The sequence below is a fragment of the Notechis scutatus genome, chromosome 6 (genome assembly GCF_049901735.1).
Source record: "Notechis scutatus isolate UNSWTSFEM ecotype Mainland chromosome 6, rNotScu1.2, whole genome shotgun sequence".
In the NCBI taxonomy this organism is placed as follows: domain Eukaryota; kingdom Metazoa; phylum Chordata; class Lepidosauria; order Squamata; family Elapidae; genus Notechis; species Notechis scutatus.
The window spans coordinates 65,971,025-65,994,310 of record NC_142014.1 but is presented as its reverse complement, the minus strand read 5'-3'; the positions used below and the strand labels follow the sequence as shown (position 1 = coordinate 65,994,310).

The 23,286-nt window shown below is 36.8% G+C and overlaps 1 protein-coding gene across 1 annotated transcript in view; it reads left to right on the top strand.

The window, feature by feature from the left end:
- The first annotated feature begins 3,029 nt into the window (after positions 1-3,029).
- The window catches only part of KDM5A (lysine demethylase 5A), a 48,900-nt gene continuing 28,643 nt past the window's right edge, over positions 3,030-23,286 (top strand). Inside the window, exons 1-12 of the mRNA XM_026695107.2 lie at positions 3,030-3,754; positions 6,340-6,417; positions 7,594-7,716; positions 8,867-9,037; positions 9,745-9,879; positions 12,612-12,717; positions 14,138-14,226; positions 17,002-17,160; positions 18,327-18,446; positions 19,533-19,691; positions 20,295-20,476; positions 21,337-21,499. Of these exons, the coding sequence (XP_026550892.1) occupies positions 3,572-3,754; positions 6,340-6,417; positions 7,594-7,716; positions 8,867-9,037; positions 9,745-9,879; positions 12,612-12,717; positions 14,138-14,226; positions 17,002-17,160; positions 18,327-18,446; positions 19,533-19,691; positions 20,295-20,476; positions 21,337-21,499 (1,668 nt within the window). The 5' untranslated portion in view covers positions 3,030-3,571. The remainder of the gene's footprint in view (positions 3,755-6,339; positions 6,418-7,593; positions 7,717-8,866; positions 9,038-9,744; positions 9,880-12,611; positions 12,718-14,137; positions 14,227-17,001; positions 17,161-18,326; positions 18,447-19,532; positions 19,692-20,294; positions 20,477-21,336; positions 21,500-23,286) is intronic.

Here is a 23,286-nt window from a genome sequence, read left to right as displayed (position 1 = left end):
AGGGAAGAAATAGACGCTCTCCGATATTTTGGCCAATCACAATTCTCTACTCATCATGGCTAGTCTACCACACCCTTGCTGGTGCGGTCATGAAGGCTAAAGAGCAATCAATTAGAGTCGAGACAAATGTGAATTTCCTTGGATCATTTTGGCAACGGGGTGAAAGCCCTAAACCGAATGGAAAAGCACGGGTGGTTTTAGTGCAGTTGCATAGTCAAAAACACTAAGTCTCCTTAAGGCTGCCTCGCATTTCCATTCCTCTTTTAGTAGATAATTCGTGTATCACTTACTTCCAGAAAAAAGACCCTTATTAGCTTTATTACACTAACAAAAAGCTTGTGTGGCACAATTATCTAGAGATACAGATAAGCAACAATGAACTGCTCTCAAATTGGGTTTTATCCTGTGATTTATGAGCACTAAATAAGATAGAATTTAATTTTGAATTTACATGCAGAAGTTAAATCCTTCCTGGTGCAGGATCAGATTAAAACCTTTTAAAATACTAAATTATGAGATATAGTGTGCTATTTTAATATTACTAGTTATCATAGTTTATTTTCACATGGGAATCCCTTGAAGATTAGAATTGACATATTTATATAATTTCATGTATTGCCAGGACTCCAACAAAACATAATTGAGAATATGTACCAGTTCATGAGTTTGACAAATTTAGTATAGTTTAACCCATTTGGTTAAAAATAGATTAACCACTGCACAGCCATGTGCTTAATATGAAATCTTGTGTTCAAAGATGGTTACACAACTTACATTAACCAATTAGTGTCCTAAACAGGTTTGGCAAATTGGCAACAGGTTAAGTAATCAAAGTTAATTGTAACTTTAAAGATTTTTAGCAATTATGTTAGCATTACTTGTCCTATAAAGCAGAACAATTCTGTATATTTATTGGAAAAAGTTCAAGCACGGATTTTATTATTCCATATTTATTACCTGCATTTTAGATTTTGTAATAGATATTACTTCTACTTGGTGATATTGTAATATTACTATTTTTCTGCTAATTGTTCTATAAGCAATGTTGGAAGGTGGTTTATAAATCCTTAAATACATTTTGATAGATACGGTATGTTGAAAATATTTTTATTTCATTGCCCAAAGCAAAATTGTAGTACTATGGAACAAACCCTTCCTGGAAGTGATACCAGCTTCCAGAACACGATTTCTGGCAATTTAGGTATTAACTTAGCCCCAGATCTTAGTAAGAAAAAGTATAACAATAAATGGAACAATCAGCTGCTTGAAAATCTTTATTTTTGCTTAAGAAATGAAAGTCATTGCAATATTTCCATTTCATCTTTGTTGAAGCTGATAGAAATGGCAGGAAATTTTAGGCTTTGTTTCAAGATTACTTCAGGAAAGCACCTAAAAAGTGTTTTACATTATTTGGAACAATGGTACCCCTTTCACATTTGAAGGCACTCAACATAAGAAAGAGTTTAGTTTTTCTCCCTCAAAGAATCCTTTCCAGGATAGAAATGAATGAAATCTCCTTTGACTCAATGTCAACTCTTTCACCAACACATCTATACAGATTTTGGGATAACTGATACAAAATGGTGTGCTGTTGCTTGTTGTTTTCCTTCCCTGGTGTAGCCTGCAGTCCTGGTGGTCTTCCAACTAAGTATTGACCAAAATCTTTTCCTCACTTGCAAGTCAATGGCATATTTTTTCCCCTTGTGTTTGCATAACGTTCTCTTACCATGAGTAATATAGAGAAAATTAATCCTCAGTTGTCTTAAGTTTACAAGTAACATTTCCCTCTTATTCCAACATAGTTGAAGATGTCCAAGAGGTGTATACAATCATCCATGAAGATTTGTCAGGTGACTGGCAGTGACTTGGAACAGAGGCAGGATAGAGATCAGTTAACTGGGGCACCAATTTCACACTAGTGTGGTTTTCTGCTAATTAAGATGCAGATAAATAGTATTGTCACTACAGTAACCATATTTTCCTGGGGGGGAAAAGCACAAATCTGAAGGGTTCATAAAAATATATTATAAAAAATAAAAGGCAAATTTGAAAGGAGTTCATAAGACTATTTTTTTTCTCACTTGGGTTTACAAAGGAAAACCCAAAAGCAAAAAACCAAGACAACTATATTGACCAAACCTGTACTGTATTGTGAAATAAAGGACTATCATTTATAATGAATGTCGTTTACAATATAATGGCTCCAGTAACTATAACTGAACAGCAGCTAGAAGGTCCAGGTCTGGCCTTACTTTTTGAGCCACCAAAAGAAAACAGGTGAGCCACAGACCCACCCCCCCCTTTTTTTTTTCAGGAAGAGAGGAAAACAAAGGTAACCATTCCAAGATACAATTAACGTACAATTATCTTGCACAAATATTCTCTTCAGCCGGGAAGTTGTTTTATGGCATGGAGTTCCAAGATGCTGAGGGAATGCTAATTACAGTTTTGCAAAAAAAAAAAACCCGAAACCTCTTCTCTCGTCGACACAACAGCAGATCCCCCGAGGAGGTACGTTGAGGGACTCCGAGTGGCGGGGCCAGGGCGCTGCGGTGGCCGTGTTTTTTATGGGTGGGTGGAGGGGGGAGAAGGGGCAGACGGTTACTGTGGAGACAGGGTTGGCGGGGCCTATGGAGGGTTCGGTTGGCGAAGCTCGTGGGACTTGTAAGTGGGCGGAGTCCGAGTTTCTCTTTGTCGGCCGGACGGGAGAGGAATGCGAAGCTTAACTGACAGGATAGTCTTGTGAGAGAGGAGCGCGCGACGGTCAGCCTGGCAAAGGTTGCACGGAAAGGGGCGGGGCAGAATTTATTCACACAGAGCCCGAAAAGCGGAGAGCCCCCCCCGCCCCCCGAAAAACCAGCTTTCGACACCGGAAGTTCTTGTGGTATTAACGACTCCGCTGAAAGAAAGACCTACGCGCACTCATACATACTCTTCCATACCCCCCCCTCCACTACTCCCACACCCACCCTAGCTCGCTCTGTGACTATGAAGCCCTCGGCTCTCTTGTATCGTTCTCCCCCCACCTCCAACTTCGTCCGATGAGGCGCTAAAGCGGATAACGCCGAGCGAGAGAGAAGCGCTTCAGTCCGACAGCAGTAGGGGAAAAAAAAACCCAACAAAAACAGAGCCGGGACTACATACTTTAAAAAAAAAAAAAAAATCAGCGGAAGGATATGATTTAGTCGCTTCCGCGAGAAAGGGGATTTAACTGAGACGCGTCACTTCCGCTGAGCCTCAAGAAGGGGAGGAAAAGGAAAAAGAGAAAAAAAACACATACACACACGCAAAGCAGCACAAATCCTTGCGGGCGGGGGAGAAAACAAAAACAAACGGGAGGAGAGGAGCCCGGACCGGCTTTGAGGGAGCTGCGGCCTCGCCTTCGAAGGACTCCGCTGCTCGTCGGCCAGGATCGTCTTTGCTCCTCGCTGGGTACCGGAATGTCCCTCCGCCTGCTAGTCCATCTTTAAGCGGTTTCGCCTTCTCCTTCTCCGCTCCCCGCCAGCCGAGCTCCTTCTCGTCCGGGTCCTGCGGCGGCGGCGGCGGCGGCAGGGACGACGGCGCCGACGCCATGTCGGGGGACGACGACGGCGGCGGCCTCGATGGGCCGCACTACGTGGCGGAATTCTTGCCTCCGCCCGAGTGCCCGGTCTTCGAGCCCAGCTGGGAAGAGTTCAGCAACCCCCTCAGCTTCATCGGCCGCATCCGACCCTTGGCTGAGAAAACGGGCATCTGCAAGATCAGGCCGCCCAAGGTACCGCCGGGCCTGCGGGGGAGGGATGGAGAGAGCTCTCCGGGGTATCCTCGGAGCCGGGGCTTCGCTCTTTTAAGAAGTTGCTTCCCCTTCCTCCACAGCCCTCCCCCTCCCCAGAAATGGCCGCCCGCCTGCTCGCCCTTTTAATTCGGATGGGGCTGAGGGAAAAGGGGCGAAGGGAGCCCGGGCCTTTTCTCGAGCGGTTTGGGACTTTTTCCGAGGTCTTTGATCTTTTGCAGCAATGGCGCCTCTTGTCACGATGGGTCGACGCCGAAAGAGGGGGAAAACAACAACAACCCTCTGTTTATTCAGGGTTACAAGCCTCCTTTGAAACGGGGTTTTTTTGCGGGGGGGAAGCGAGAACGAAGTGGAAACGGAGGAACAATATAGCAATATAGGTTAGGCGAAGGCGGCTAAATTCTTACTCCCGGGGAAAAGGGTAGAGAGCTTCTAAGGGGTGATGTTTAAAATACCGTCTCTTGTGACCCAAGTCTAGCCAGGTGGCTTAAATTTAACGGGAGGGATTTTGATTTGCAGTATGAAGCGCTGTGGCTGAGCTAAATTCTGTCAATCCAGGGTAGAAAGCTCTGGCTTTAAAAGCTTTGGCTTTTAAACTGTATCCTGGCCTCCATGGGAGAAAAAAACAACCCCGCATTTGTCTCCTGTATCGGTCTGGGTTCTCTATGGACATAATTTTGCTTTGTATCTCTTTGTCTAGAACTACATAGTCCCTATTGTACGGTGTCTACAGCCCCAGTAGCATTGTGTGTGTGTGTGTGTGTGTCTACCAGTTTTCTTGGTTGTAAATATTTTAAAAATACTCTGATTCTTTTTCTGCTCTATGTTTAAAGACCTCTTGTAGGTCAAACCTTTCTTGTTAATTTGAAGAAAATCTCCTTAAAAGAGATTAGAATGCATAGTCCTGAACTACTCTGTTCTAGTACCTGATAGACACTCCCCTTCATCACCCAAGGTCAGTCTAGATCAAGGCTTCCATCTTTGCTCTCTTTTCTGAGCAGTAGCAGTTTTATTTGCCTGGCTCTTTTTAACTCCAGAGCGATGTGATCAGCCTGAGATTCAGCTCCTTTTCCCTTCTTTTTTTGTCTTCTACTCCAGGAATACAAAGGATAATGGGGAAAAACAATTATAAGTCATAGCACTTGCCAGCTTTTTTCATTGTCACTTAGTTATTAAGAATTATCATAATCAGGAATTTAATTGATGCTGACAGGAGTTTTAGGCTTCAGTTTGCAAAGCAGATGGCTTTTCAGGTATAAAAAGATATTTAACATAGATCAGCTACAATAACAAGTAATAAAATTATTTGGAATGAGAAGTCTTAAGCCGTGCAGGAAAAAAACAGCCATTACATCTGTATTTGGTGGAGTTTTTTGTTAGCTTTGTGTTCAAAGCTATGGAAGTCATGTACTGGGCCTTGTGACATATTACTCTGAAGGAATGCTTATTTTTGGATCATGTCAAGTACCTTAGATTAAAATATCTGTTGGAATGAAACATAATCATTCCCAGGCTTACTCAGTTTAAATGTCTAGTTTTAATTTATTTAACACCTGCATAATGAATAGGTTACATGGTCAAATAACTTAAAAGTAATAACTAGTGATGAATAACAGATGTTCTGATTCATATTATTAAAAGTTTAAAATAAACTGTCATTCTATATTCCAGTATAGTTGGCTGCATTCTAACTCATAATTACAAATTCATTTAGTTGGAGAGAAATATATATTTTAAAATAGTCATGAAAAGTAGCAATCCGTTCTTTGGTTGTAGGAAAGAAAGGGGGAGTTACAAAGAAGTGAGCAGCTGCTGAGTGATGTGCCATTTTTAGAGTATTTATAGATTTGTAATTTGGGTCGACATTTGTAACACTTTTTTGATTAGGGACATGCAAACAATTCAATGCACTGATTGTTCTGTGTATGGAATAGAAAATTTGCAAAGTTCAGGCATGGAGAGAGATACATGTTCTATCTGGACATGGACCTGAAAAACATTTTCTGCGGGACAGGTGTTCCAGGATGGGAATCAGAAAAAGTCAAAAATTTTGATGGAACAAGACAGCAGCAAAAAAAGGCACTGGGAAAATGGGGAGGGGGCAGATGAGCCAGTGGAATGTGCCATACTTGAAGTGTGGTGTTTTGGTGTGTTGGTCATGTGGAAGAGGAATTGGAGAAGATAAAATACTTGTTCTACTTATAGAAAATTTATCTGATATTTCTATCAAAATCCAGAACAATACAAATACTTTCGTTTTGGCCAAACTGTATCACGCCCAAAACAAGTTAAAATTCAAGAAAGTCAGATTCTTAATTGCAACATAGTGAATCCTAGCTTTGTTCTAATTTGTATTCTTTCTGTATAGTGTTAAGCTACTGTATATGAATTCTGGAGTTACTAGGATTAGTCCATATATAATTGATAATATGAAAACATTTTGTAATACTTTTTACCTGAAATATTTTCAGCTTTTCATGGAATGCTTGTAAATCAAAAGAAAAAAAAAGAAAATATGAGTGATGTGTTGTTTTGTTAAATGTGACTTTTCTTGTTTACCCCCTTAGGATTGGCAACCTCCTTTTGCATGTGATGTGCAAAACTTTCGTTTTACTCCACGGGTGCAGCGCTTGAATGAACTGGAGGTAAGTTTCTAGTCATCAGTATTGGATTACTTAGAATTTTTGGGTGAGATGGTTTGATGAATGACCTGAAACACCCACATAGTTTCTTATGTTGCATTGATATAATTATATAAAATAACTCCCAGTATTTATGAGTACATTTTTGTTTTATAAGTGCATAATTTTCTGATGCTCCAGTAAAAATGACAGTTTACTAGAACTAATTTCTATCTGGGTTCTTTTGTCAGTGCCAGTGGCTCTCTTGGACACTCCTTATGGCAGGAGGAAAGTATAAAAGTATTCATTATTTAATCATTATTGCACTCTTGATAGTTTTGCTTTGCAGCACTTCATGGATTAGAATATAACACAAGGGCCTGGTTATGATCTTTTATACTGCAGGGGGGAATCTACAGGAATATATTAACCTAAAGCAGTTGAAATAGTGGAGCTAATTAGTGTATCTTACCTTTTCTGCATTATGCAGTAGAGAGCACATGAGGAAAGAGCTGATCAGCACTCATGTTTCATGGGGTTTGATAGAACCTAATATTCCATAGTAATGAGTATCTATGGAAGGTGAAGCTGGTTCAGATTTAATATAGTTTAAGATTTAACTATATTTAAGACTTAAATATAGTTTAAGATTGAAAGGTTATACTGTATTAATTTGTTATTCTTCCAATCTTGCCAGGATTTGCTTTTATCTTTATCTTGTTTTATTTGAGCTCAGTAAACATGGATTTATTACAACTTATCACTTTGTAGAATTCCAGCTAATCATTATTAGAATTAATCACAGCTTTCAGACAATTTGAATAATTGCCCTTAATCTCCCCCCTTCCCTCAGGCAAGAGGAAGCAACATCTTTTGCCAAAAGTCTCTTTAAAATTTACTTAAGAGGAACCTGAAGTATGGAAAATGTTATACAATTTTTGGTATACCTGGCTATACCTGTCTGTTTCCATAATGATTTCCTCTACTCTTTTCAGCCTTCATTGGACTGTAGAATTTATTCATATAACATATTTTAAGACATCCCTCCCCCACTTCATAGCAATTCCATAAGTTTGATATTAGATGGTTTCTCTGAAACGGCTGAAATGGGCTTTGTTCTGTTGTTTCCATTTGTTTTTTGTGAACAGTTAACTTTATACATCAAATTTATATGATATCTTTTGCTGGTTTGATTAATAGGCAATGACTAGAGTGAAGTTGGATTTCTTAGATCACCTAGCAAAATTCTGGGAACTTCAAGGGTCTACACTGAAAATTCCAGTAGTAGAAAGAAAAATATTAGATCTTTATTCCCTGAGCAAGGTAAGGGGGGAATCTGTAGTGGTTTGGTGGGCAAGTGATAGATACTTGAACAAGTTTTTCCATTGTAAATGCTGCATAACTCTTTTGTAAAGAAAGTATTCACATAATGGTCAAGAAAGTGTAGCATACAACAGTGCATTCTTGTAATCAGAACTGCATTTTTATCTAAGGCAGCAAGGATTTTTGTGCACATAATATTCTGTATCAGCAAGCTAATAAAACATTGTTTTAATCTTTCAGTCATTATATATATTTCAAGCAGTCTTCAAATAAATGATACACCATTGTAAATTGAGAAATTAAGGAATGACTGGATGGGGAGAGTAAGAGTTACGTTGAGATTTTTGAGAAGTCATTTCTGTTAGTTTATTATGAAATCAACTTATCGAAACTTTCCAAAATAATTAACTTCTTTAGGATTCCTTTAAAAATTGTTAAATCTCCATTATAGTGCAATAGTCAGCCTAACTTAATTACTACTGTTTATTCTTGATCAAATCTTTGTCCAAGATTCTCCCAAAGCAACATTTCACCTTCCTGTTCCTATAAAGATCTTCTGATCTATATCCTCCCTAGTACATGATAAATTGTTACTTCATTGTTACTGTTGCACTTTCTTCTTGTTTAAAACAGTTTTAGCAAAATGTAAATAAGAAGTCCTCTATTTTAAAATTAGTTTCTTTGTTATCAGCTATGCTTTCATTTTATTCAAGTTCTGTCCTTCACAAATCTTTTGGTTGCTTAAACCAGAAAGAGTGAGTGGAAGAGAACAAAAGAAATATTTTTACCAAATAATAATGATGACAAACTTCATCTTGAAAGATCTATATACATACTCTATTTTGTTGCTTTAAGGCTCGTGACATAAACTTTCATACGAATTCCAGATTTTCTGAATTAGATAATTGCAAGTTAAATTAATGTGTTTTAGAACATGACTAATCAAACTGAATGTTTCAGGCTCTTGTGTGGTTAAATGGCAGATGTGCAAACTGCGTAGCGAGTTATTTACATATGTATATAAGAAAATTTTTGTAGGAAAATGTCTAGATAGCTTAAATATTTGTAGTTTTATATTACAGATGCTTTTTTGTATCCTATCTTGATGTGTAGAAATCTGCAGCCAGATTGTTTTTAACTTTTGCTTTAGATTGTTGCCAGCAAAGGAGGATTTGAAATGGTCACTAAAGAGAAGAAATGGTCTAAAGTGGCAAGCCGATTGGGTTATTTACCAGGAAAAGCAACAGGTTCACTGTTGAAGTCACACTATGAACGGATCTTATATCCTTATGAACTTTTCCAGTCTGGTGTCAGCCTTATGGTGAGAGTATTTTATTTGTAAGAAATTTAAACCATACACTTTTTTGATGTATACAGGTAGTCCTTGTCTTACAACAGTTCATTTAGTGACCATTCAAAGTTACAGTGGCACTGAAATGTGTCTGATCCAAATCCAGGCACTTGGCAACTGACTGATATTTATGACAGTCACATTCATGTGATCACCTTTCATAACTTTCTGACAAGCAAATTCAATGGGAGAGCCAGATTCACTTAACAACCATGTTACTAACAACTGCAGTGATTCACTCAACAACTGGTAAGAAAGGTCGTAAAATGAGGCAAAACTCACTTAACAAATGTCTCATTAGCAACAGAAATTTTGGGCTCAATTGTGGTCATAAGTCAAGGACTACCTGTACTAGGTTGACATGTCTAATATGCATTTACCTTATGTAAAATGTCTTGCTAATGAGAACCATGTTATTTGGGGTTTTTTGGTCTCTTTCTTTGTATCTCTTTAGATAGGATGAGAACACTGTTGAAAGAAAGTCAAACTTAAAGGTTTTTTTTGGCATTTGGAAAATGTGCTAATTTTATTTTTCATGGATGAATCTGTCCAAACAACACATATAATGTGTCACTTATTGACAGGCCTTTTTGTCCCGGTAGCTTTGTACAGTTTGAAACCAGAGTGACATCCCAGATCCAATCAATCTGTTGTCCTTTTGTGTTGTGGTTCTGTAGGGCATGCAAAAGCCAAGCTTGGATCTTAAAGAAAAAGTGGAAGTTGAGGAAGTTGCTGTTGATGCTCAGTCTCCTCCAAAGCAGGGTGCAAGAATGAATGTTGTGCTGAAAAGAACCAGACGTGTGAAGTCCCAGGTACTCAGGCTGCTGGCCACCGTAGATAGACTGCCTTTAAGTTTAGTGCAGTGCAGAAGCATTAAAAATGCAGTGGCTTTTATCTGGTCGTAAGATTTGTACAAAGAGACCACAGTGAGATTTTTCAGTGTTAGATAAACATGCAGTATAATCTAATTAATAGTTCTTCAGTTGATAAACCTGTTTAAAAAATCCCAACATTTTATTTGTGATAGCTGTTGAACTTTGCATGAGCATCATCTGGTATAGCATGCTGTTCAAACTACAAACTGGGAAGTTTGATTTTCTCCTCTAAAACTGTTTTAGAGGGCTTAGGCAAGCTAATATCTCAAACTTAGTCTAAACATGCTGTGTTATGATATAAACTATAAGGTGGTCTACTTTATAACAATGTGTTTATTGAATGCTATCAAAACATACACAAGTGTGTTATTTCTAAGTTTGCTATATATGGTAATCTGTATATAATCTGTGTACACAAACTGTATGTATGCTTATGTAATATCAGCGTAAATAAAAGATAAGGAGTTTAGGCTTTTATTTAGACACTATTCAAACTATTCAAATCTTTAGTGTGAAGAATAGTAAAACATTTTACGAATAAGTGGTTGCCAATTAAAGTAGGAAAATGCTGGCATCAAGGAGTATTTTCTACACAGTGTCTGGCTCTTCTATATAATTTCCCCAGGCTTTGGTAAAATAACTTTTTTCTCCAATGTGAGTTAGGATACTTTTCTTGAGAATTAGGTGCTACCAATAATTATTTAAATTCCATTCCCTTCCTGTTTGACTCAAAAAAGCCCAAGAGAAAAGTTGTGTGTAGCTTTGCCCACAAGGACCCTGCCATACAATTCTTAAAACTAAAAACTGAAGTGCAGCTGAGTTACTCAAACCCAACAATTTTGTATGTATAGGAACAGTAGAAGGATCAGACAAAAAAAGTGAATAAAGTTGGGCAAACCACAATATGAACTTTATGCTTTAAGAGTCCTACATTTATTGGCAATATTTCATTCAAATTTCTAAGAAAAACTGATTTTGATGTTTTGTATTTTTCCTTTGTTTACTTTCTTTGGAAGGGCAAAACTCTTTCATTATAGGTCTGTTTGCTTCCTATCCAATTCTCAGGGTTCATCTTGTTTTGCAGCTGTTTTTGGAATTGGATATTTAAATTAGGTAGACAATTCCCAATGGCATACTTTTGTAAATTAGAGTGGTTTTCCCCAGATTCTGCTTAATTTTCCTTTGAGGTTAAGGCTAAAAATATATTTTTAAAAATCTTTTCAATTCTTTAAATCTGGATTTTATAATGCACTTTAAAGCTGTGTGCCCTTTAAAATGTGTTGGTTAAGGCTGAAAGAGATCATTTTTGTTCTAGCATTTGAATGGCCATTTTTCCCAAATTGTTGCTTTAATAGTAAAATGTTGATAGTTTTAAGGGACATCTGCCCATGTACCTTTACAGACAATTCAAACAAGCAGCCAAAATAAACATCAGTAACCCCACCCCCTACTGTGAAGATTATAATTAAAATATCAGGATACTTCCCCACTACTCTTTGTACCATTTTTCATCTCCTTCTTAAAACACAGTTGCTGTTACTAATTAGCTTTAATTGGGATTGTTGTAGAACAGAAGTAGTCAGGTTGTGACTTTGCTATCATCAGTTAAAATTGAATTGCATAGATAGAAAACTTGGAGAGGCAGTCCTAGCCACACAAAAAAATGACCTAGTTACAAGCTCTTTTGTTATATTTCATGTGGTTTGAATATTCAGAACAAAATTAAACAATTACATGTTTTCAGAAATACTTGGCTTGTGGAATGAACAGAATTATAACATCATTTCAAAATGTTAAGAACCAGGCAAACAATTGAATTTCTGTATGTAATATCTGTATGTGAAATTTGTAGTTCCTAATAGAATTCTTTCTATGGTTTGAATCAAAACAGGTTTTGAATCTTTTCTTTTAAACAGTTACTAGTTTAAAAAATTCAGATAAGGTAAAATGAAATCATTTTAATCTGATTTTTCTGAGTCTCAGTTTCTATTTGTTGTCTTCCAGTACTCCACATGTTACATGATATTTTCACAACCAGGATTTTCAGCATTTTTTAAAGAATATATGTTTATTTATTTATGAAATCTGTTTAAAATATTTGACTTGTGCAAAAGAAAGCAATTATTGGATGTATAAGGAATTGTAGGTTAGAATATCTTATCAGCTGGAAGAAATAGAACAGATGATGCTTATTATGGCTATAGGTAATTGTATTTTTGCTAATGAGGTACATAATAGAATATACATGCTTTTGGGTCTAAAGCAAATTAGTAGGACGTAAATGCAATAGAAAAAAGTTGTATTCTTATTTGTTTCAACATTTTCCTTTAATAAATAATATCTTTTTTCCTATTTGGGGAAAATTCTTTTTAAAATGCCTAGTAGATAGTCTCTGTATATAGAAGTATGCAATTTAATTATCTTCTATTAGTAGTTTGGATGCCTTTCCAAGAGGGGTAATTTTTATGATTAGTCTGAAGCATGTTGTAGATAGTGGTAGAAATTAAAGTAACGTTTGTCCTTTGAAGTGCCTTAGTAGCATTGTTCTTAAAAAAAGATACCTGCGAAAGTTGAATTTGATCCGGATCATAACTTTTAGTCATCCAGCATGGAAAGTAATTACTGTCAGCCTAAGTACTAATGGTGAATTTATGTAATCTTGTCTTTAGGCAGAGGGAGGAGAGGTGAGTAGAAATACTGAATTGAAGAAGCTTCAGATATTTGGAGCAGGACCAAAGATGATGGGATTGACGTTGGGGACAAAGGAAAAGGAAGGTAAGATTGGAATTCAAAACAATTATTGACTTTTTATTATTGGCAATGCAGAATTTTACCACCATTCATATAATTCTTAACAACTGGTGTAATGTTATGAGTGGCTCATCCCACTTGTGCCGGAAGAGGTGGCATGCTACAGGTCTGATCAGCCCAAGCATTCCATCTGGCAGGATCCAGGAGGAGGGTCTTCTCTGCTATTGCTGTTGCCCTCTGGAACATCTTGCCCCCAATATGAGTTGGTTCCAACCCTTTTATCCTTTCGTAAGGGTTCAAGATGTGGCTCTGCCAATTGGCTTAGAGCCCCAAATGGGGGAACAGCACAGTGGAGATAGTTGATTGGGTAACAACAGATCTCACCTCCCCCCTACTCCGCCCTTCCCCACATGTCCTTAGATTTTAATGTTGGATTTTAATTTATTTATGTTTTAATGACTAAATATAGACATACTTTAATTACATATGGACGACCAATTACGTAAGATAGGCAGCCAATAAATTTTATAAAGAAATAAGTAAATAACATGATTAAGATATTATCAGTCTTGATACTGTAAAATCTTTGTCTGCTTAGCTTCATTTAGTGTTGTAAATACTGGATATTACACAGTTGTGTGTATGTAATTGTCCTTTTTTGGAGCAAATGCAAAGTGAATTATTGTGAGGCTTTTAAGATACCCAAATAGTGTGGCCTCTGATAAATTCTGTATTCTTGGTTTAACAAAATAATGGGGTATCTGTTAAAATGAGTGTTTGCATGTGCACAGAATGGCATTGTCTAGGGATAAAATTGTGAATGAACTATTAAATTAAGGGTTTATTGGAGTTGGAAAAGATACAGTACTGTACATTCAAGTTAAATTGGGAAGGATTAGGTAAAAAAGTATTCTCTTTGTGTAGGGTTGTAGATGCTTAGGATATTCTACTTGTGAATCTAGCAACTGCTGACCAAAAAGAACTTACTGCAATTGTGTATCTGGCTTGGCTTTTCTCAATCCATTTTAGAAACATATCTGGGAATAGATTTGTATCCTTTGGTCTGAAAGTCATGACTCCCCAGATTTCCAGCTTTACAATAGAAAATAGGTCTGGTTTGTGCAGTTACCCTCACATTAAATAATATAATGGAAAAAAGCTAGAAATAAGTCCTACACATATTCTTCTGACTTCCATTTTTTTAAAGATATGAATCTTGTAAGATGAAAGACATGAATCTTTGAGAAACTGTTTACATTCCCTTGGCAAAATGTTTTGTGAACTGCTACTTTGTAGCCCTTGTTGCAGTCATGTGACTAATGAGTCTTCTGTCTATTGTTTAATATAGTCAAACAATGCATCTTATATTTTGCTTCTGTTAGCTGCTGTATTCCAGATTTCTGATTTCTTTTGTGGTTTATGATTTATGCATTCTCTTTTTCAGATGATGTTCCTCGGAGACGCAAAGGTACCAGATCTGAGGCTTTTGGTATGCAGATGCGGCAGCGGAAAGGGGCACTATCTGTCAATTTTGTAAGTTTGCTTTACAACATGTCACTCATTGATACCTTGCTGTTCGTCTAGATTGGGAAAATGTAGGTAAAGGAATAAGAAAATAAAATGCCTCCATTAAAGTTAAAGTTAATATTAAAGTTGTTTGAAAATTAAGGAAGTAATATCTATTGCTGTGTTTATGAATGCTGTGTCTATTATTAAAATTTGTAGTTCAACCTATAGTTTTTGAAGTCCAATTTTTACTCAGACTAAAACTGTTTGTACATCATTTTCCCAAGAACTACTGACAATGTGAAAAATGTTTTATGGTCACCAATAAACTGTTGGGCAGCTACCAAATTGTACCTACTAGTCTTAGGTTTAATTACCACTGTGCTTATGGCTGGGGAACATTATTCAATTGCTCATTTTCTACATTGTTGTCAAGTAGAGTTGTATGCTGTACAGCTTTTAGGTATTATTACTGTATGTTACCAATATTTCAAGAGCCTATGTGAAATGAAACCAAAATATTACCCTTCTAAATTTTGGACCCCATGAACATGGATCTCATTCAGGTAGTCCTTGTTTAAGAACAGTAACTGGAACTGACAACTCCATTGCTAAGCAGTACAGTTGTAAAGTCCAATGTCAGGTGATCATGCCGATCTAAGGTAATTCTAGCAGTCCCAGTTGCTGTTGTTAGGCAAAACTGCAGTCGCTAGGCACAATGTCATATGATTGCCCTTTGTGACCTCCTACTGGCTTCCCCACTAATTTTGCTGGTGAGCAGTGGGCAGTGAAATGGCGATTCCAGGACTGCGAGATGCTGCAACCATCATAATTGCAAGTTAGCTTACCAAATGCCCAAATCATGATCATGACTACAAGGATGCTGTGATGGCCACAACTACAAGAACCAGTTGTAAATGTCATTCAGCACTATATCAAATGGCTTTTGAATTAGTGCTTGTCAAATGAGGCTACCTGCACTAAGTAGACTGAAAATGTATGAATTTTTATTTCATCCTAGATACAGTTTTCTAGATTTTGATCCTAATGGAGTGATCTGACTCTAAATGAATATTTCATCCGTTGTTGTTATGAATCATTGGATAATTGTGTTATGAACCATTTATAATAATGAATTTTCCCTGGTTTGTGACTTTACAGGTTTTTAAATATTGAAATCCAGTATATGCTTACTTGATTTCTGTAAACTCCTGGATTGAATATTTCTCTTTGAATCATGTTGTTTGAAATATAAAAACATAGAAAACTGATGGTAGAAAAAGACCTAGTGTCCATTGGGTTTTTACTATTATTTTATTTCAATTTCAATTTTTTACTTTTTGTTGGATGATGGATATGTGTTTATCCGAAGCATGTTTAAACTCTGTTACTGATGATTGACACATTGTTAGGCTGAGCTTGGCTTTTGGGTTGCAAAGATGTACTGTAGTTTGTTTAGTTTGGGCCTAATGTGTAGTATGAACTAAGCTGTCGTGGTACCCAAACTATGTATTACTGACTTAGTATGGCCTGTGAACTACAACTTTGTGGCTTATTTCACAAATTAAAAGATGGTTAGAGCAAACAAGAACTACAATGCTCAAGCCTAAACTTTAATTTGCTTTCTGAATAGAAAATTGTGTTCCAGTATGAACTAAGATTTGTTAAAGAGCAGTGTCCTGGAGTTTAAAAATTAAATTCTACAGTTCTGACAATGTTACAGTTTTCACTAAAATGTATAGGTTGCAGAACTAGAAATATTTTTTCATTAAAATGTACTAAAATTCAGTAATTGCCAAATTCATACAAAAATATTTCATTAAAACAAAGATAGGGGAATTAGATTTTTAACTAAAGTTTCTCCAATGGGGTGCTTAAGAACGTGTAAAAGAGTTCCAACATTGAACTGTTTTCATACATAGCAACCCATTTCAAGTGTCCAAAATACCATTTTGAGCATCTTGGAAGTGCTTTATAGAAATTGTCCCCAACTTTCCACCAGTGGAAAGGGGGAGAGGGGATGGTTATGTTGAGTGGCAGGCTTATGCAAATGAATCTGCACACACAACACTAACCCTACCACTTGCGCTGCCCACTTCCAGGCTGCAGCCCAGGGGTTGGGGATCCCTTGCTTTATAGCTTGGAAAAGAATATTTTATCCTAAAAATACCTAGAATGCTGAAAGCAACCAGTTTTTTTTCGCTTTGTGGAGGGACATTCTGAACTTCAAAGGGTTCACACATGCTTGTTTAAAAATAACTTCCTGGATTAGAGGGCCAGTTTGGTATAGTGGTTAAGGCACCAGGTTAGAAAATGGAAGGCTATGAGTTCAAGTCCTGCCTTAGCCATGAAAGCCAGCTGGTGACTTTGGGCCAGTCCCTCTCTCTCAGTCCAACCCACTTCATAGGGTTGTTGTGGGGAAAATAGAAGGAGGAAGATATGTTGGGTATGTTTTCAATGCCTTGTGTTGTTTGTAAAATAATAAAGATGGGATATACATAAATAAGTTCAAATTTGTAAGGCAGACACTGCTATCTTTCTGTCTCTGGTCCCAATAGCAACTCTCCATTTTCTACACTTGTTTGCCTGGGGAGTAGATTTGTGATATCTTCAGAATTGGTATGGGAGTTGATGCAGATGTACAACCCCTTCCCTCATTATTGTCCACTGTAGAGAAACAGATGTTTCCCATTTAAGTTTTGGAAACTATCCTGTGGCACGAAGGATAGAAATAGGTTTATGTAACAACTGTTGGATTATATATAAGTGTCATGAGATTACAAGAAATTTACTTTTTTCTAGGTTGACTTATATGTTTGCTTGTTTTGTGGTCGGGGAAACAATGAGGATAAATTGCTGCTGTGTGATGGGTGTGATGACAGCTACCACACTTTTTGCTTAATACCTCCTTTGCCTGATGTTCCCAAAGGTGACTGGAGATGTCCCAAATGTGTTGCTGAGGTACAGTTTTTCTAATATATACAGCATAGCACAATGCATATACGCACATGTGCACAAGGAAATTTATGTTAATTAGGCTTATATAGCAAATGTAGTAATATGCAGCATTTGGTGGACAGTGTTTGTTTCTTTCTATTAGAAGGGGCTTCTGCAAAATAATTTCTAGAATGCAAAATAGTAAGCATAAGACTTAGAGAATTTGTAGCTGAAAAAAAGTTTTGAGCTTAGTTTAGTTCTAGATTTACTTTACTTTATTGTCACTGCATCTTGTGCAACGAAATTAAATACCATCTACATTACCACCATGTACATTATGACTATGAAAATAAACACAAACACACATCCTTCACATTCTAAACATTGAATTGAAACCGCCTAATATTGCATTAATATCGCACTATACAGTAGAATTCAATAGAGTTACTGCCATGGATAGAAGCTGTTTTTCAGCCTATTTGTCCTTGTTTTTATTATCCTGTACTGTCTGCCAGATGGTAATATTTCAAAAAAAGTGTGCCCAGGATGAGATGGATCTTTGAGAATATTTTACAGAGATACAAATAATCAGAGTTGGAAGGGACCTTATAGGTTATCTAGTCCAACTCCTCCGCCCTGCACCATTTCTGACAAATGGCAGTCCAATCTCTTCTTGAAGGTCTCAAGAACTTTCTTATTTTGAACTTTCTTAAGGCAGCGGGAGCTATAAAACTCTTCCAAAGAGGGGAGAGGGCAACCAATGATCTTCTGGGCAATGATGTTAACTCTCTGGAATGCTGTCCTATCTGCCACTGTGCAATTGGCAAACAAAATTATACAAAGATTCCAGATTAATAATATTACAGATTCCTTAGATTATACTAAGGAAGCTGTAACACATGCTGCTGAATGACTGTGGGAGATATTTGTGTCTCTTCAAAACTCACAATCAAACTTACGTACTTTGTTTCTTAACTTTCTTATTCTTTCTATAATGCACCGCAGTAAGTGCATTATATGAAAAAAAAAACATGCCTATCTCTTAGCTATTCTAGTTGGCCCCTCTTCCTTAAATCCCATTCTAGAGTTGTTTCATCTGTAGAAAGTAATTGAAAACTTTCTTTCTCTCAAAACTTGGTGAGGAAAAGATAAGAGTTCATCTGCCATAATAACTGTGTCTTTTCTTCTAGGAGTGTAACAAACCACGGGAAGCCTTTGGATTTGAACAAGCTGTTCGAGAGTACAGCCTCCAAAGCTTTGGTGAGATGGCAGACAACTTCAAGTCAGATTATTTCAATATGCCAGTCCATGTAAGTGGGTCATTGTTAATATTTTCATGACAGCAAGTTATATGTGTGTGTGTGTGTGTGTGTGTGTGTCCTTTTGTACTGAGAGGTATGGTAAAATTCGGCATGATATGGTCCAACTTTTTTGTAAGTGACTCCCTCAAATTCTGCAGATTGTAGAAAGTTTTATGAATAATTTATTTGACAACTGAATGTATTTTATAACTTAAAATGCTTTTAGTTATCTTTTAGAATTATATTAATTTTATAGAAATAGAATTTATAGAAATAGAAATAGAATTTTATAGAAAAGGAAATTGAGTTTTTTAGGACAGCGTGGATTATATATCATTAATGGCCAGGAGTATCAGAGCTCATTGGTGTCACGTTAAATAAAATTTGAGGTACTGTAGTTCTCTCCAAATTGACAAGATTTTTATACAGTATGCAGGAAACCTTTTCCTTTAAATTCCAATCAGCATTGCCATAGCTTCATCAAACTTTGAATGTGACCACCTCAATAAAACTTGCCCCAGCAGAGTTCTTTCTAAGTCTTACTTATCTATCTTATGAACTTGTGGTTGATATTATCAGGAGATTCATATCCCACCTTTATTTTGTTCAAGTTAAGACAGCATAACAACCACAACTTGTTGTGGTGGGTTAACCTGAAAGAGAGCAATTGGCCCAAAGTGAACCCTGACAGCTTTTTTGGCCCAAGGGAGAACTAGAACTCATGGAAATTTGTAGTCCAGCAACTTAAACATTGTATCAAACTGTTGCTCCAATAGTCTATGGATCTCTTCATTAAAATTAAAATAACAGCATAGATTTCAACTTGTATTTCCAGCTGCTTTGTGTGAAAAATAGCCCAGGGACAAATTACATTAAACTTGCCTAAAGCCCAAAGAAAAATGTACTGATACTTTCTTTACATCTCTTTTTATCAATTATGAATACTGTGCCTACAGTATGCATTAAAATGCAAACAATTTAAATTTGTGCTACGAAAACTAACACCAGTTAAGTTATAAGTACTTGCAGACTTACTATGGCTTGCAGACTTTGAAACCTGAGCTCTTTTTGATGGTTTTCTCTTGGGCTTTTCAGATGGTTCCTACAGAATTGGTGGAGAAGGAATTTTGGCGACTTGTGAGCAGCATTGAAGAGGATGTAATTGTGGAATATGGAGCTGATATCTCATCCAAAGACTTTGGAAGTGGTTTTCCTGTAAAGGATGGAAGGCACAAGCTAATGCCAGAAGAGGAGGTGTGGCCAGGATATACAACCTTGATGTAGTTTGCATGCTAGAAGGCAATAGTTTAATTGGATTTCACTTTAATGCATTTAATTTTTTTTCCAATATTGAGAAGAGATAAGCAGTTTAATGTTCTTTCTGTTATTCTGTTGGCTATAACCGCATCCTGCTGGGATCCTATGAGGACCGAATGATGTGCTTGACCTCTTTTGCATAGTGCTGAGCAGAATTTTCAGACCATAGACGTGGTCTTATAGGGTATTTACCTGTTAGAGGTAAATTCAGTGTAATTAATATGCAAGGATGTGGGAACTGGTACTTTTGCTTTGGATTCCACACTTTGGCCAACTAAGGAGTTTTAGACTGATAGTGCCAGTGTATGTGGTGGAGGATAGAGAGTTCAGGGGCAAGAGAAAGATACACTATACTTATGTGGCTTATTGAATGCAACTGGTCTGGAGCTGGGCCCTAAATCCATAAGAGAATTTAGAGTGAGGCAGTACATTGTAGCATAGCAATGAAGTATAAATGCTAAAAAAAAATTGTGATTTTGAGCAGTACACTGATTTCCTCCCGGTCACTTCTTTTGTGGATGTTGTTTGTTTTATTGACAGGAATATGCTCTTTCTGGTTGGAATCTTAATAACATGCCAGTCCTGGACCAGTCTGTCCTTGCACACATCAATGCTGACATTTCTGGCATGAAAGTGCCTTGGCTTTATGTGGGAATGTGCTTTTCTTCTTTCTGTTGGCACATTGAAGATCACTGGAGCTATTCCATCAATTACCTGCATTGGTATGGAGTGTGTGATATGCTTCTAATAATAACAGTGATAAGGGTTGGCATTGTTTCTTTTTCCCCCCAGCAAAGTGTAAATCAGTTCTTTGCGTAGCATTGAAGAATAGGCATTTGCCTCAAGCATATGAATATAGTGTGGGAGTGGACATGTGTTCTCAAAAACCATATGCTAGCACTTGAAAATGTACATTGTGGGAAAGTCAGTAAGAAAGGAAATTAGATTAGAAATTAAATTTGATCCACAGTTGGACTCCCATCTTATAACTGATTTGCAAATGTTCATATTCTTAGGTATGATTTGTGAAAGTGGCTAGGAATATTATATAGGTTTATGTATATTCCTATGTCCTATATCTTCCTATACGCTAGGAAACGGTGGCCTCTGATTTCCCATTTGTAGTTAAATTATAACCTCCAGGATCCCCACGGTTTGCTCATCCTTGGCATTTAGTCCAATCTAACACAAAAGAGGGGATGCGTTTGATTATGCTTTATATTAAAGCTATTGATGATCTATAAAAATAAATTATAAAATATGCTGGAAAATATTTCAAATACATGGGAAGGATAACATTTATTTTAAACTTTTCAGATGTGCAGAGTAAATACTGTAAATGAATAATTTTTAGCATTTTATATAATTTGGTTGGTGTGCAATTAAATTATAGAAAATTATTTTCCATGTAGGAAGCTAATGAGCAAGTTGTCAACTCTTGGCCTGAAGTATCTTCTTTTTGGCCTGGTTGCAGCACTGTTTTTCAACTATATTTCCTTGCATGTGTTGATTATACTGTAATTGGAAGTTTCAGTAGAACCTATTTTATACCATATGTTTTCTTTTGGATAATGGATCTTAGGGGGGAACCAAAGACCTGGTATGGAGTGCCTTCCCATGCAGCAGAACAACTAGAGGAGGTTATGCGAGAACTGGCTCCGGAGCTGTTTGAGACACAGCCTGATCTATTGCACCAGTTAGTCACCATTATGAACCCCAATATTCTCATGGAACATGGTGTGCCTGTAAGTAAATGCAGACTCTTTCTCTTTTTGTAAGTTTAACAGTTTATGCCCCACAGAATAAGCTAGAAGTTACATTCTTAAAATATTTCAGTTCATTTTCACATTTCGTGTATCAGAGAGTGTGTTTGTATACCAGAGACTGTCTTTGTAGATCCACCCATGAATATTCTGTAATTGTTGATTTTCTGAGCCACTCTGTCTTTCAGTGCTGTTATCTGTAGTGCCCTTCATGGTCAGAATCTAAATACACTGTGTTCATTCCTCTTTAAAAATGCAGTTTCAAAGAATAGTGTGCCTGTTTAGAGAGGATGGACCTGGCCATTATACTAAAGTGAACTCTAAATTTAGTAGATTTTTCATGCCAACAGGCAAAAATGGTTCATACAATATATGTTTCCAATGAGTGCCTAAAATTGCATTTGTCAATCTGTCTAAGTCTAAAATCTAGTTTCTACTTTGGCTGTTACCCATTTCCCCAATTAATATATTGAGGGTTTATTCTGCCTGCTTTCTTTATATAAAGACTGAATTGGCATGGTACACTTTACTTGGTTCCTAAAACTAGATAAAGCTTTGGATCATTTTCTTCCATGAATAAATGAACAAGCATGTATTTGATTCATTTGTTTAATTGGTTTCTCTTATCTAATTTTAACACGTGTGGAAAACAGATATTTTAGGTCATATTTATGCAAGAATACTGAAAATTCAAAATAATTCAAATTTTTAAAGAACCACTGTAATTATGGAATCATCTCCCTTCATATAAAACCGCTTGCTTGTTAAGATTTTTTAAATCAGTTTAGGTTTGCCTAGTTGATGGAAAGTATTCTTAAGTTTTGTAGCTCTCGTGAGTAGATTTTTTGTGTGGGTGCATGTTAGAGATTAGTTAGCTGCTGTGAATCTTTCTAGCAGAAATATAGGATATAAATATTTAAAGAAATGCTTGTAGCTGAGGTGTTACCTTTCATTTTCAATTATGTAAGTGTGGCTACATAAAAGGTGTATTCTACATAAAAGGTGCAGTTCAGGTTTTGTAGAAGGTACAATTCACACAAGTGATGCTGATTCATTTATAAATGGTCTCAGGATCCAGCACTGTACAGTAAATTGCTATAATTGAAGTCTTTAAAAATGCATTTAATATTTCAAAAATATGGGCACATAACAGATATATGAGCATCAATCTTGTTTTAAAATGGGCATATTCTGGAATTAAGTGTTGCCAACTGCTAAATGGTATTCAAATCAAGTTTGCATTTTATCAGCAGTTTCTCTACTCAAAATAACACATGCTGCATTCCAAAAGCTTTTAACCTTTAAGTAAGATTTAACTTCCAGGTAGACAAAAGATTTTAAAAAAAAAAAGAAACATGGGATGGCATGGGATTCAAAGCACATGTAAAAATGAAATGGAATCTCTTATATATTCTGTGCCAGTTGAAGTAGTTGCTTGTTGAATAGAGTCTCTGAAGTCCTTGAGGAAGTACAGGAAGAGATGATGTGCATGTGATGTAGGAAAAGTTCAAGCATGTGTTAAATGCTGAATCTAACATCTAGATAACATAGTCATTCAGAATAAAGGGCTGCCACAAGGTAACTCTTGCCTGCTGGTAGCATGAGTGCTGCAGTAGTTAACACCACTCCCAAAGCACCGATTCATCAGCAGACAAACTGGTGATTTGCTTCTGGTTGCCCATTGCCACCCAAGATATGCAATTTCCAGCTTATTTTTATCCTCTTTCTGGGTAAATGCGTATAATTATAACAAAGTAGTGACGTGTAGT